Raw genomic sequence first — 13,315 nt, 5'->3', positions numbered from 1 at the left:
TTAAAGCTAGTTACCACTTGCAAAGGTGACCTACCCTCCATTGAAATTCCAGACCCATGCATTAATGGCATCAAAGCCGACTTATCCCAGTTGATGCGTAGTCCCGAAAACTCCCCAAATGTATCTATAGTGTCTATAACCACCGTTAGAGTCTCTTGCACTCGATCTAAGAAGACAACCATGTCATCCGCATACAATCCTATTTGATCTGTTCGGTCGGCTATAGTGATTCCAGTGATCTGTGGATGAGAGCGGATTCTAATTGCCAAAGCTTCAATAACTAGTGTAAACAATGCTGGAGACAGAGGGCATCCCTGTCTTGTGCCCCGATTCAATGCGAAGGGTGTAGACATAGCACCATTGACTAGTATCCTGGCTGTCGGGGACCTATACAACATATGAATCCAATTACTGAATTTAGGCCCAAAAGCGAATCTCTGGAGGCAGGCAAATAAAAATGGCCATTCTACCGAGTCAAATGCCTTGGCCACATCCAGTGAGGCCAAGGCCCACTCATTCTCCTGGACCAGTGTGCTATATTGCACTATGGACTGGACCCGTCTTATATTTATAGAGGTGTTTTTCCCAGGCATAAATCCGGTTTGATCTGGGTGAACTATACTCAATATGACTGAATTAAGCCTGGACGCTATATGTGCTTCGTACAAGGAAGCAGGTAGAGAGTCGCCGGCTGAAAAATGTGAGAAAACCTCTAAAAGAATCGGGGCCAATAGGTCACAATATTTACTATAGAATTCTATGGGAAGGCCATCTGGACCCGGAGATTTCCCCCTAGCCATATCCGAGATGGCAGTAATCACTTTATCCAGTGTGATGTCCGCCTCCAGAGACTCCCGTTGTGATTCACTCAAAGTGGGAAACTCCAAATTCAACAAATATGTCACGCAACTTTGAACTCCATGAGGATTTCTAGATGTGTATAGGGTTTTATAGTATTCACAAAAGCACTCTAAAATATCTTCAGGGAATGTAGCTATTGAGCCATCCATCCTCCGTATACCCAATATTGTATTTGAAGTGTTGTGTTGCCTAACCATATATGCCAATAATTTACTGGATTGATTTCCAAGCTCAAAATATGATTGTCGGGTAAAGAACAATTTGCGTTTGGACTTGGTCTCAGAGTGCTGCATATATAACCTATATGATTGCATCCAGGCTGCTCTATTTTCATCGGTTGGGGCCGATATATATATTGCCTCTAAGTCCCTAAGTCTCCCCTCTACTATATCATCCTCAGTTTTAGTCACTCTTTTAAGATATGTTATGGTTGAAGACAAACACCCTCTAAGGTAGGCTTTAAGAGTGTCCCACACCAAGTTAATATTCCAGGGTTAAGGGTGGGCTTCCAGGAAATCCTCTATTTGGGTCAGAGTTCTATCACTTTGATCTATTAGTTTCAGCCAAAAGGGGTTTAACCTCCAAAAGGGTTTACCAACACCTTGGTTAGTCTTCATAGTAAGAATCACTGGGCTGTGATCTGATATGCCCCTGACCCAGTGTACCATGTCATCCACCCAGGTTGCGATATTGCTCGACCCAAAAATATAATCTAGTCGGGACAGCGTGCGTCTAGTAGAAGAATGACATGTATATTCTCGGGTGTTAGGATGCCAGAGTCGCCAAAGGTCAATCCACCCACCTCCCTCCGCGCATTGCTGCAAATCAGTCAAGTGTGTGGTCGAATGTTGTCCCCCTCCATCCATCCGAAACCTGTCCTGCTCCTCATTCATCACAAGATTAAAATCCCCCATACATAACACATACACATCTGGATAATTGAGGGCAAAGCTCATTGCTTGTTTAAGAATGGAGATGCGAGCTGGCGGGGGGATGTAAATACATAACAGCACATAATCTCTAGAGTTTATAGACGCATATATAAACACAAATCGCCCCTCCGGGTCATGCCTCACCACCTTCACTTCCCAACGGATATGTCTATGGACTAATAGAGAGACACCCCTGGAGTAGCTGGTGTGGAACGCATGTGCCGACCATTGTACCCACGGTTTGTTTACTAGTCTGGCTGTGTCCCATGTGAGGTGAGTCTCTACCAGTACCACCAGTTGGGCCTTGACTTGCTTAATTTGGGAGAATACCTTAATACGTTTTTTGGGCAATTTAAGGCCTCTGACATTCCAGGTCATAAATATTAGCTCTGACCCCATATCACATAGATCTTTTTATAGAACCAGGATCCCAGGTATAAGACGCTTTCTGCCCTGCAATTAAGTGTGGTTAACCCTCCAACAGTAATAAGCCTGTCCCTGCAAAGAAATAAAGTTAATGCAATTGCAGCTGTAAACATATAGAACCAATATCGAACTTCAGGGCCTTTCCGATAAGTCCTGTAAAATATTTCAAACATCAATGGGGATACCACCACTGAATGCAGTGTCCTGGTATAGGTGGTATAAGGGTGCACAAGATAGGGCTCCCATTTCACAAGAACCAATTCCTGGCCAATTCCTCCATCACTCGAGGCACGAAGGATTTATTTTTTTTTAACCTGGTTAGACCTGCAGGTCTGGGTTATCTCAAGTCCGCCTATCACTAGCTATGAATTAAGTAGCAAAATATATTCAGATTTGGTTACTGCAAGGCTTTGATGACTACTCAATGAACACCATACGTAAAGTCAAGTAATCTATTATTTGTACCCAGGATGTATGCAAAATGATGAACAATATATGTCTTTAGGTTAAAATATATTTAAAAGACAAAAGAAGGGAATTTTGTTTACTTACCGTAAATTCCTTTTCTTCTAGCTCCAATTGGGAGACCCAGACAATTGGGTGTATAGGCTATGCCTCCGGAGGCCGCACAAAGTATTACACTAAAAGTGTAAAGCCCCTCCCCTTCTGCCTATACACCCCCCGTGCTCCCACGGGCTCCTCAGTTTTGGTGCAAAAGCAAGAAGGAGGAAAAGAATTATAAACTGGTTTAAAGTAAATTCAATCCGAAGGAATATCGGAGAACTGAAACCATTCAACATGAACAACATGTGTACACACAAAAAAACAGGGGCGGGTGCTGGGTCTCCCAATTGGAGCTAGAAGAAAAGGAATTTACGGTAAGTAAACAAAATTCCCTTCTTCTTTGTCGCTCCATTGGGAGACCCAGACAATTGGGACGTCCAAAAGCAGTCCCTGGGTGGGTAAAATAATACCTCGTGATAGAGCCGTAAAACGGCCCCTTCCTACAGGTGGGCAACCGCCGCCTGAAGGACTCGTCTACCTAGGCTGGCATCCGCCGAAGCATAGGTATGCACCTGATAGTGTTTCGTGAAAGTGTGCAGGCTCGACCAGGTAGCTGCCTGACACACCTGCTGAGCCGTAGCCTGGTGCCTCAAAGCCCAGGACGCGCCCACGGCTCTGGTAGAATGGGCCTTCAGCCCTGAGGGAACCGGAAGCCCAGCAGAACGGTAAGCTTCGAGAATTGGTTCCTTGATCCACCGAGCCAGGGTTGATTTGGAAGCCTGTGACCCTTTACGCTGGCCAGCGACAAGGACAAAGAGTGCATCCGAGCGGCGCAGGGGCGTCGTCCGAGAAATGTAGAGCCTGAGTGCTCTCACCAGATCTAACAAGTGCAAATCCTTTTCACATTGGTGAACCGGATGAGGACAAAAAGAAGGTAAGGAGATATCCTGATTGAGATGAAAGGGGGATACCACTTTAGGGAGAAATTCCGGAACCGGACGCAGAACCACCTTGTCCTGGTGAAACACCAGGAAAGGGGCTTTGCATGACAGCGCTGCTAGCTCAGACACTCTCCGAAGTGAAGTGACTGCTACTAGAAAAAACACTTTCTGCGAAAGGCGTGAGAGAGAAATGTCTCTCATTGGCTCGAATGGTGGTTTCTGAAGAACCATCAGCACCCTGTTCAGATCCCAGGGTTCTAACGGCCGCTTGTAAAAAGGAACGATGTGACAAACCCCCTGCAGGAACGTGCGTACCTGTGGAAGTCTGGCTAGGCGCTTCTGGAAAAACACAGAGAGCGCTGAGACTTGTCCCTTAAGGGAGCCGAGCGACAAACCCTTTTCCAGTCCAGATTGAAGGAAGGACAGAAAAGTGGGTAAGGCAAAAGGCCAGGGAGAAAAACCCTGAGCAGAGCACCACGACAGGAAAATTTTCCACGTCCTGTGGTAGATCTTGGCGGACGTTGGTTTCCTAGCCTGTCTCATAGTGGCAATGACGTCTTGAGATAACCCTGAAGACGCTAGGATCCAGGACTCAATGGCCACACAGTCAGGTTGAGCGCCGCAGAATTCAGATGGAAAAACGGCCCTTGAGATAGCAAGTCTGGTCGGTCTGGAAGTGCCCACGGTTGGCCGACCGTGAGATGCCAGAGATCCGGGTACCACGACCGCCTCGGCCAGTGTGGAGCGACGAGGATGACGCGGCGGCAGTCGGCCCTGATCTTGCGTAACACTCTGGGCAACAGTGCCAACGGAGGAAACACATAAGGGAGCTGAAACTGCGACCAATCCTGAACTAAGGCGTCTGCCGCCAGAGCTCTGGGATCTTGAGACCGTGCCATGAACGTCGGTACCTTGTTGTTGTGCCGGGACGCCATGAGGTCGACGTCCGGCACCCCCCAGCGGCAACAGATCTCCTGAAACACGTCCGGGTGAAGGGACCATTCCCCTACGTCCATGCCCTGGCGACTGAGATAATCTGCTTCCCAGTTTTCCACGCCTGGGATGTGAACTGCAGAGATGGTGGAGGCCGTGGCTTCCACCCACATCAAAATCCGCCGGACTTCCTGGAAGGCTTGCCGACTGCGTGTGCCGCCTTGGTGGTTGATGTATGCCACCGCTGTGGAATTGTCCGACTGAATTCGGATCTGCTTGCCTTCCAGCCACTGCTGGAACGCTTTCAGGGCAAGATACACTGCCCGTATTTCCAGAACATTGATCTGAAGTGAGGACTCTTGCTGGGTCCACGTACCCTGAGCCCTGTGGTGGAGAAAAACCGCTCCCCACCCTGACAGACTCGCGTCCGTCATGACCACCTCCCAGGATGGGGGTAGGAAGGATTTCCCCTTCGATAATGAAGTGGGAAGAAGCCACCACCGAAGGGAAGCTTTGGTCGCCTGAGAGAGGGAGACGCTCCTGTCGAGGGACGTCGGCTTCCTGTCCCATTTGCGTAGGATGTCCCATTGAAGAGGACGCAGGTGAAACTGCGCGAAAGGGACTGCCTCCATTGCTGCCACCATCTTCCCCAGGAAGTGCATGAGGCGCCTCAAGGGGTGTGACTGGCCTTGAAGGAGAGATTGTACCCCTTTCTGTAGTGACCGCTGCTTGATCAGCGGAAGCTTCACTATCGCTGAGAGGGTATGAAACTCCATGCCAAGGTATGTCAGCGATTGGGCCGGTGTCAGATTTGACTTTGGAAAATTGATGATCCACCCGAAACTCTGGAGAGTCTCCAGGGTAGCGTCGAGGCTGTGTTGGCATGCCTCTTGAGAGGGTGCCTTGATCAACAGATCGTCCAAGTACGGGATCACCGAGTGACCCTGAGAGTGGAGGACCGCTACTACAGTAGCCATAACCTTGGTGAAAACCCGTGGGGCTGTTGCCAGGCCGAACGGCAGTGCCACGAACTGCAGGTGTTCGTTTTCTATGGCGAAGCGCAGGAAGCGCTGGTGCTCTGGAGCAATCGGTACGTGGAGATAAGCATCTTTGATATCGATCGATGCAAGGAAATCTCCTTGGGACATTGAGGCGATGACGGAGCGGAGGGATTCCATCCGGAACCGCCTGGTCTTTACGTGTTTGTTGAGAAGTTTCAGGTCCAGGACAGGACGGAAAGACCCGTCCTTCTTTGGGACCACAAACAAGTTGGAGTAAAAACCGTGGCCCTGTTGCTGAAAAGGAACAGGGACCACCACTCCTTCTGCCTTCAGAGTGCCCAGCGCCTGCAGAAGAGCCTCGGCTCGCTCGGGAGGCGGGAATGACCTGAAGAATCGAGTCGGGGGACGAGAGGTGAACTCTATCTTGTAACCGTGAGACAGAATGTCTCTCACCCAACGGTCTTTTACCCGTGGCAGCCAGGTGTCGCAAAAGCGGGAGAGCCTGCCACCGACCGAGGATGCGGAGTGAGGAGGCCGAAGGTCATGAGGAAGCCGCTTTGGTAGCGGCACCTCCGGTGGTCTTTTTAGGACGTGACTTAGACCGCCATGCATCAGAGTTCCTTTGATCTTTCTGAGGCCTTTTGGACGAGGAGAATTGGGACCTGCCCGCGCCCCGAAAGGACCGAAACCTCGACTGCCCCCTCCTCTGTTGGGGTATGTTCGGTTTGGGCTGGGGTAAGGATGTATCCTTTCCCTTGGATTGTTTGATGATTTCATCCAAACGCTCGCCAAACAATCGGTCGCCAGAAATTGGCAAACTGGTTAAGCGCTTTTTGGAAGCAGAATCTGCCTTCCATTCCCGTAGCCACAAGGCCCTGCGTAGTACCACCGAATTGGCGGCTGCAACCGCCGTACGGCTCGCAGAGTCCAGGACAGCATTAATAGCGTAAGACGCAAATGCCGACGTCTGAGTGGTTATGGACGCCACTTGTGGCGCGGACGTGCGTGTGGCTGCGTCGATTTGCGCTTGACCTGCTGAGATAGCTTGTAGCGCCCATACGGCTGCGAATGCTGGGGCAAAAGAAGCGCCGATAGCTTCATAGATGGATTTCAACCAGAGCTCCATCTGCCTGTCAGTGGCATCTTTGAGTGAAGCCCCATCTTCCACTGCAAGTATGGATCTAGCTGCCAGTCTGGAGATTGGAGGATCCACTTTGGGACACTGAGCCCAACTTTTGACCACGTCAGGGGGAAAGGGATAACGTGTATCCTTAAGGCGCTTAGAAAAACGCTTATCTGGACAAGCATGGTGATTCTGGACTGCCTCTCTGAAATCAGAGTGGTCCAGAAACATACTCGGTGTACGCTTGGGAAACCTGAAACGGAATTTCTCCTGCTGAGAAGCCGACTCCTCCGCCGGAGGAGCTGAGGGAGAAATATCCAGCATTAGATTGATGGACGCAATAAGATCGTTCACTATGGCGTCCCCGTCAGGAGTATCAAGATTGAGAGCGGCCTCAGGATCAGAATCCTGATCAACTGTCTCCGCTTAATCAACCAGAGACTCCCCCCTCTGAGACCCTGCACAATATGATGATGTCGAGGGAAATTCTAAGCGAGCTCGCTTAGTCGGTCTGGGGCTGGGGTCTGTGTCAGAACCCTCGGCCTGGGACCCATGAGATACCCCGGGAGGACATTGTTGGTCCAACTGAGGTGGGCCAGGGAACAAAGATTCAACAGAGTCCCTGTGCTGAGATACCGGTCTGGACTGCAAGGCTTCTAGTATCTTAGCCATAGTCTCAGAGAGTTTTGCAAACTCCGTCCCCGTCACCTGGACAGTGTCAGCAGGTGGCTCCCCCTGGGCCCCTCTTAGCAGAGGCTCTGGCTGAGCAAGTGCCACAGGGGCCGAACAGTGCACACAATGAGGGTCAGTGGAACCTGCCGGTAGCGGGGTCGTACATGCGGCGCAGGCAGCATAAAAAGCCTGTGTTTTGGCACCCCTGCCTTTCATGGGCGCCATGCTATTATCTTCCCTGAGCAACACAATAGGGTATATAGCCAGAAATCAACTGTGCACCATACAGTGTAAAATATATATACCATAAATATATAATGTTACACTACTGCACAATGGGGCTAGCACCACAGGTGCTGCTTACCACCCGCTTAAAGCGGTTGTGAGGCCACCAGAGTCCCTGCCTGGGTCTCCCAGACTTTGTCCCCCTCTGCAGCGTCCGAGGAGCTGACAGGAATGGCTGCCGGCGTCCTGAGGAGAGGAGGGAGCCGTGGGCGTGACCCAGAAAGTGCGGGAACTGGTGCCCGCACTGTGCACAGTGAGGGGGGTGGAGTATGCAAAGCATGCTCCAGCCCTCAGTGCTGCTCGTTCTGTGCAGCGTCCCGCCCTTCCCCTGCCTGTCAGGGCTGGGGGTGGGAAGAAAGGAAACTAGGCCGCAAAAAGCCGGGGACTCTAGTAATAAACGCGGCCGCCGTAAAAGCGCGGCCGGCATGGAAGTCCCCGGCGCACTACAAGTCCCAGCCGCGCCGCGGTTTTCCATGGCAGCGGCGGTCAGTGCGGCAGTCCCTATACATAAACACACTCGGCAACGCTGAGTGTGTAATGGCACATATTAACCCGGTCAGCGCCGCGGTCCCCGGTGCACTAGCACACCCAGCAAAGCTGGAGTGTTGCTGTGCGCTGTCCCCACAGGGATACAGAGTACCTCCAAGTAACAGGGCCATGTCCCTGAACGATACCCGGCTCCTATCCAGCAGGCTCCACAGGAGTTGTGGATGAAGCACGGTCTCAGTGCCTGGAGACCGATAGGATCCCACTTCACCCAGAGCCCTAAGGGGGATGGGGAAGGAAAACAGCATGTGGGCTCCAGCCTCCGTACCCGCAATGGATACCTCAACCTTAACCACACCGCCGACAAGAGTGGGGTGAGAAGGGAGCATGCTGGGGGCCCTATATGGGCCCACTTTTCTTCCATCCGATATAGTCAGCAGCTGCTGCTGACCAATCTGTGGAGCTGTGCGTGCATGTCTGCCTCCTTCGCACAAAGCAAAAAAACTGAGGAGCCCGTGGGAGCACGGGGGGTGTATAGGCAGAAGGGGAGGGGCTTTACACTTTTAGTGTAATACTTTGTGCGGCCTCCGGAGGCATAGCCTATACACCCAATTGTCTGGGTCTCCCAATGGAGCGACAAAGAAAATAAATAAATAATGATCACCTTTGAGACTATATGGATAACTAATGAACAACACTTTAAGCATGTATAGTCTGTGCATATTACAATTTTTTAAATCATTTAATTACCTTTACAATACTTGCTATCCATTCAGCGCCATGCCATGTCAGGTTACACCCGGTAAAATCTATCATTTTGATTGTTGGTGAATTCTTCACACTTTTGCAAATTACTGTATGGATGGAAGATAATTCAGTAAAGAAAAATGCCACACAAATACAGTAAAGAAAAAAAAATATTCATTTGTCTTTCCAGAGTCTTTTTGGGATCACAGAACAAGGAATAATTAATTGTACATTAATTTTTAAGCCTGGCCTCTGAACTTGTGCAATAATGGAGCAGAGCACCATCTTTCTAGTTCTTGACTGTATCATTGGTGGTTGTGCTGCACAAAATAATCATTAGTTACAAGAGGTACTGGATTTATCATATGCATAGATGTCGTTACTAATGGCTAGAGTTGAGTGAGTACCTAACTAATTGTACTCGCTATACCCATAACAAGTACTGTCTAATACTCGCATATTCGTTCCGAATAGCATGTGCAATGCAAGTCAATGGGGAAAAACTCGCAAAGTAATGAGTAACCCGAATGCTGTACTATTTGTGTGAGTAGCAAATAGTGTGAAATTCGGATTACTCGTTACTTTGCGAGTATTCTCTCCACTGACTTGCATTGCACACGCTATTCGGAACGAATATACGAGTATTAGACAGTACTCGTTATGAGTATAGCGAGTACAAATAGTTAGGTACTCGCTCAACTCTACTAATGGCATATTTACAACTGTGGATAAAGGCCCTTAAAGGGAACCTGTCACCAGTTTTTCGGCCTATAAGTGGCGGCCACCACCGGTGGGCTCTTATATACAGCATTCTAACATGCTGTATATAAAAGCCCAGGCCACTGTGTAAAACATAAAAAACACTTTATAATACTCACCTAATAGTCTAACTGCGGTAGATTCTAGTCAGATAGGTATCTCCATTGTCCGATGCTGGCGCCGCCTCTTTCAACCATCTTTGTTGTCTTTCTTCTGTAGCCACGGTGCATGACGCATCCTACGTCATGCACACGCGCCAGCATTGAGGTCCTGCACAGCGCACTTTGATCAGTCCTGAGCAAGGTAGATCAAAGCATTGCAGTGCACCTGCGCGGGACTGGCGAGTGTGTATGATGTAGGATGTGTCATGCACACAAGCTTCACAAGGAGGACGAAGATGGCCAAAAGAGGAGGTGGCGGCACCAAAGAACAGAGACACCCATCTGACTAGAATCCACTGCAGCGCAACCGTTGAGTATTATAAAGTGTTTTTATTGTTTTACACAGCGGTCTGGGCTCTTATATACAGCATGTTAGAATGCTGTATATAAGAGCCCACTGTTGATGGGCGCAGCTTATAGGCCAAAAAAAATGGTGACAGGTTCCCTTTAAACAACCACCAATCATCGACAAGCAAAGCTATCGGCGGTGGACTACTGGCCTGTAGACAAGCTGACCAGAGTTGTATGCACACATAACAATAGTTAACCCCTTCAGCCCCCGGGCACATTCCGTTTTTGCTCCTTTTCTTCCGAGAGCCGTAACTTTTTTATTATTCCGTCAATCTTGCCATATAAGGGCTTGTTTTTTGCGGGACGAGTTGTACTTTTAAATGAAACCATATTTTTTACTATATATTGTACTGGAAAACAGCAAAAAAATTCCAAGTGTGGAAAAACTGCAAAAAAAGTGTGATCGCACAATAGTTTTTGGGATGTTTTATTCACCGTGTTCACTATATGGTAAAACTAATGTATCTATGTGATGCCTCAGGTCGGTGCGAGTTTGTAGACACCAAACATGTATAGGTTTACTTGTATCTAAGGGGTTAAAAAAAATTCACAAGTTTGTCCAATAAAAGTGGCGTACGTTTTACGCCATTTTCCGAAACACGTAGCGTTCTCATTTTTCGGGATCTATGGCTCAGTGACGACTTATTTTTTGCGTCTTGAGCTAACATTTTTAATGGTACCATTTTTGCGCAGATGCTACGTTTTGAGAGCCTGTTATTGCATTTTGCATAAAACATGCGGCGACCAAAAAACGTAATTTTGGCGTTTGGAATTTTTTTGCCACTACGCCGTTTACCAATCAGATTAATTGATTTTATATTTTGATAGATCGGGCATTTCTGAACGCGGCGATACCAAATATGTGTATATTTTATTTTTTAACCCTTTAATTTTCAATGGGGTGAAAGGGGGGTGATTTTAACTTTTAGGTTTTTTGTTTTTTTTTATATTTTTTAAAACTTTTTTTTCACTTTTTTTTTTTATTTTACTAGTCCCCCTAGGGGGCTATAGCGATCAGCAATCCGATCGCTCTTATCTATCTGCTGATCACAGCTATACAGCTGTAAACAGCAGATTCAGTCACTTCCGGTTTCCCTCTGCTCTGTGCCGAGGAAAAATGAAAGTGAAACTTCGTAGCTGCAGGCGTGATCACATGACCCTGTGCTACGATGGCAACCACTGAACGTCACGTGATCACTCACGTGACTTCCGGTGGGGGCGGCGGTAAGTAAAAAACATGGCCGCGCGCAAATAGATCTCGCTGCCAGACTTTGGCAGCGAGATTTAAGGGGTTAAATGTTGTGAGTGGCAGCGATTCCACTCGCAACATGCAGGCACACATGTCAGCTGTTGAAAACAGCTGATATGTGTGCCGACCACCGCCGCCTGCCCGCGGCAGGGGGCGGGGCTTAACGGGACACGATCCTTGACGGATAGATCCGTCCAAGGTCGTGAAGGGGTTGATACAACTGGTTCTGTGCACATAGAATATAGTGTAATCAGCATTATATTACACACCTATCTACTGTACATGGGGTTTTGTGCTGCTGAGAATGAGGATTTATAAGTCTACTTAAAATCATTGCACCCAATAAGTGAAGGTTTTGCTTGTTTGTAGAGTGAATGTCTGCCTAGCAAATAGGGAACAAGCTTCGCTACAAATGCTCATTCCCTATGTAAATGGACCTCAATACAGGAAATGATTCTTATCTAGGGAGAAAGAGGCATCAGAACATGTATAAGAGTAATTGCAGAGGTGAGTGTACAGTCATGGCCAAACGTTTTGAGAATGCTACAAATATTAATTTTTACAAAGTCTACTGCGTAAGTTTTTCTAATGGCAATTTGCATATACTCCAGAATGTCATAAAGAGTGATCAGCTTAACAGCAATTACTTGCAAAGTCAATATTGGCTAAGAAAATGAACTTTAACCCCAAAACACATTTCAACATCATTGCATTCCTGCCTTAAAAGGAGCAGCTAACATTGTTTTAGTGATTGTTCCATTAACACAGGTGTGGGTGTTGAGGAGGACAGGGCTGGCGATCAATCAGTCATGATTAAGTAAGAATGACACCACTGGACACTTTAAAAAGGAGGCTGGTGCTTGGTATCATTGTTTCTCTTCAGTTAACCATGGTTATCTCTAAAGAAACACGGGCAGTCATCATTGCTCTGCACAAAAATGGCCTAACAGGGAAGAGTATCACAGCTACAAAGATTGCACCTCAGTCAACAATCTATCGCATCATCAAGAACTTCAAGGAGAGAGCTTCCATTGTTGCCAAAAAGGCTCCAGGGCGCCCAAGAAGGACCAGCAAACGCCAGGACCGTATCTTAAAACTGTTTCAGCTGCAGGATCGGACTACCAGCAGTGCCGAGCTAGCTCAGCAATGGCAGCAGGCTGGTGTGAGTGCTTCTGTACGCACTGTGAGGCGGAGACTGCTTGAGCAAGGCCTGGTTTCAAGGAGGGCAACAAAGAAGCCACTTCTCTCCAGAAAAAACATCAGGGACTGACTGATATTCTGCAAAAGGTACAGGGAGTGGACTGCTGACGACTGGGGTAAAGTCAATTTCTCAGATGAATCGCCTTTTCGATTGTTTGGGACATCTGGAAAACAGCTTATTAGGAGAAGAAGAGGTGAGCGCTATCACCAGTCTTGTCTCATGCCAACTGTTAAGCATCCTGAAACGATTAATGTGTGGGGTTGCTTCTCAGCCAAGGGAATCGGCTCACTCACAGTCTTGCCTAAAAACACAGCCATGAATAAAGAATGGTACCAGAATGTCCTCCAAGAGCAACTTCTCCCAACTGTCCAAGAGCAGTTTGTCGCCCAACAATGCCTTTTCCAGCATGATGGAGCACCTTGCCAGAAAGCAAAGGTGATCACAAAATGGCTCATGGAACAAAACAGAGATTTTGGGTCCATGGCCTGGAAACTCACCAGATCTTAATCCCATTGAGAACTTGTGGGCAATCATCAAGAGACGGGTGGACAAACAAAAACCAACAAATTCTGGCAAAATGCAAGCATTGCTTATGCAAGAATGGACAGCTAGTAGTTTCCATAAAAAAAGAAGCAGGATGGCACACAGTAATCCTTGTGTCTCCATACATTTTAGGAGACTAG

At 48.1% G+C, this 13,315-nt stretch overlaps 1 protein-coding gene across 4 annotated transcripts in view; it reads right to left on the bottom strand.

Moving 5' to 3' along the window:
* Nucleotides 1–13,315, bottom strand: part of CEP78 (centrosomal protein 78) — a 145,530-nt gene that overhangs the window by 88,427 nt on the left and 43,788 nt on the right. For all 4 annotated transcript variants that reach the window (XM_075318222.1, XM_075318214.1, XM_075318204.1 and 1 more), the window contains one exon: nt 8,915–9,018. In XM_075318222.1, the coding sequence (XP_075174337.1) occupies nt 8,915–9,018 (104 nt within the window). The remainder of the gene's footprint in view (nt 1–8,914; nt 9,019–13,315) is intronic.

The sequence above is a fragment of the Anomaloglossus baeobatrachus genome, chromosome 1, assembly GCF_048569485.1.
Source record: "Anomaloglossus baeobatrachus isolate aAnoBae1 chromosome 1, aAnoBae1.hap1, whole genome shotgun sequence".
Lineage (NCBI taxonomy): Eukaryota > Metazoa > Chordata > Amphibia > Anura > Aromobatidae > Anomaloglossus > Anomaloglossus baeobatrachus.
The sequence above is the reverse complement of the archived record's forward strand: the minus strand, read 5'-3'. Positions and strand labels throughout refer to the sequence as shown.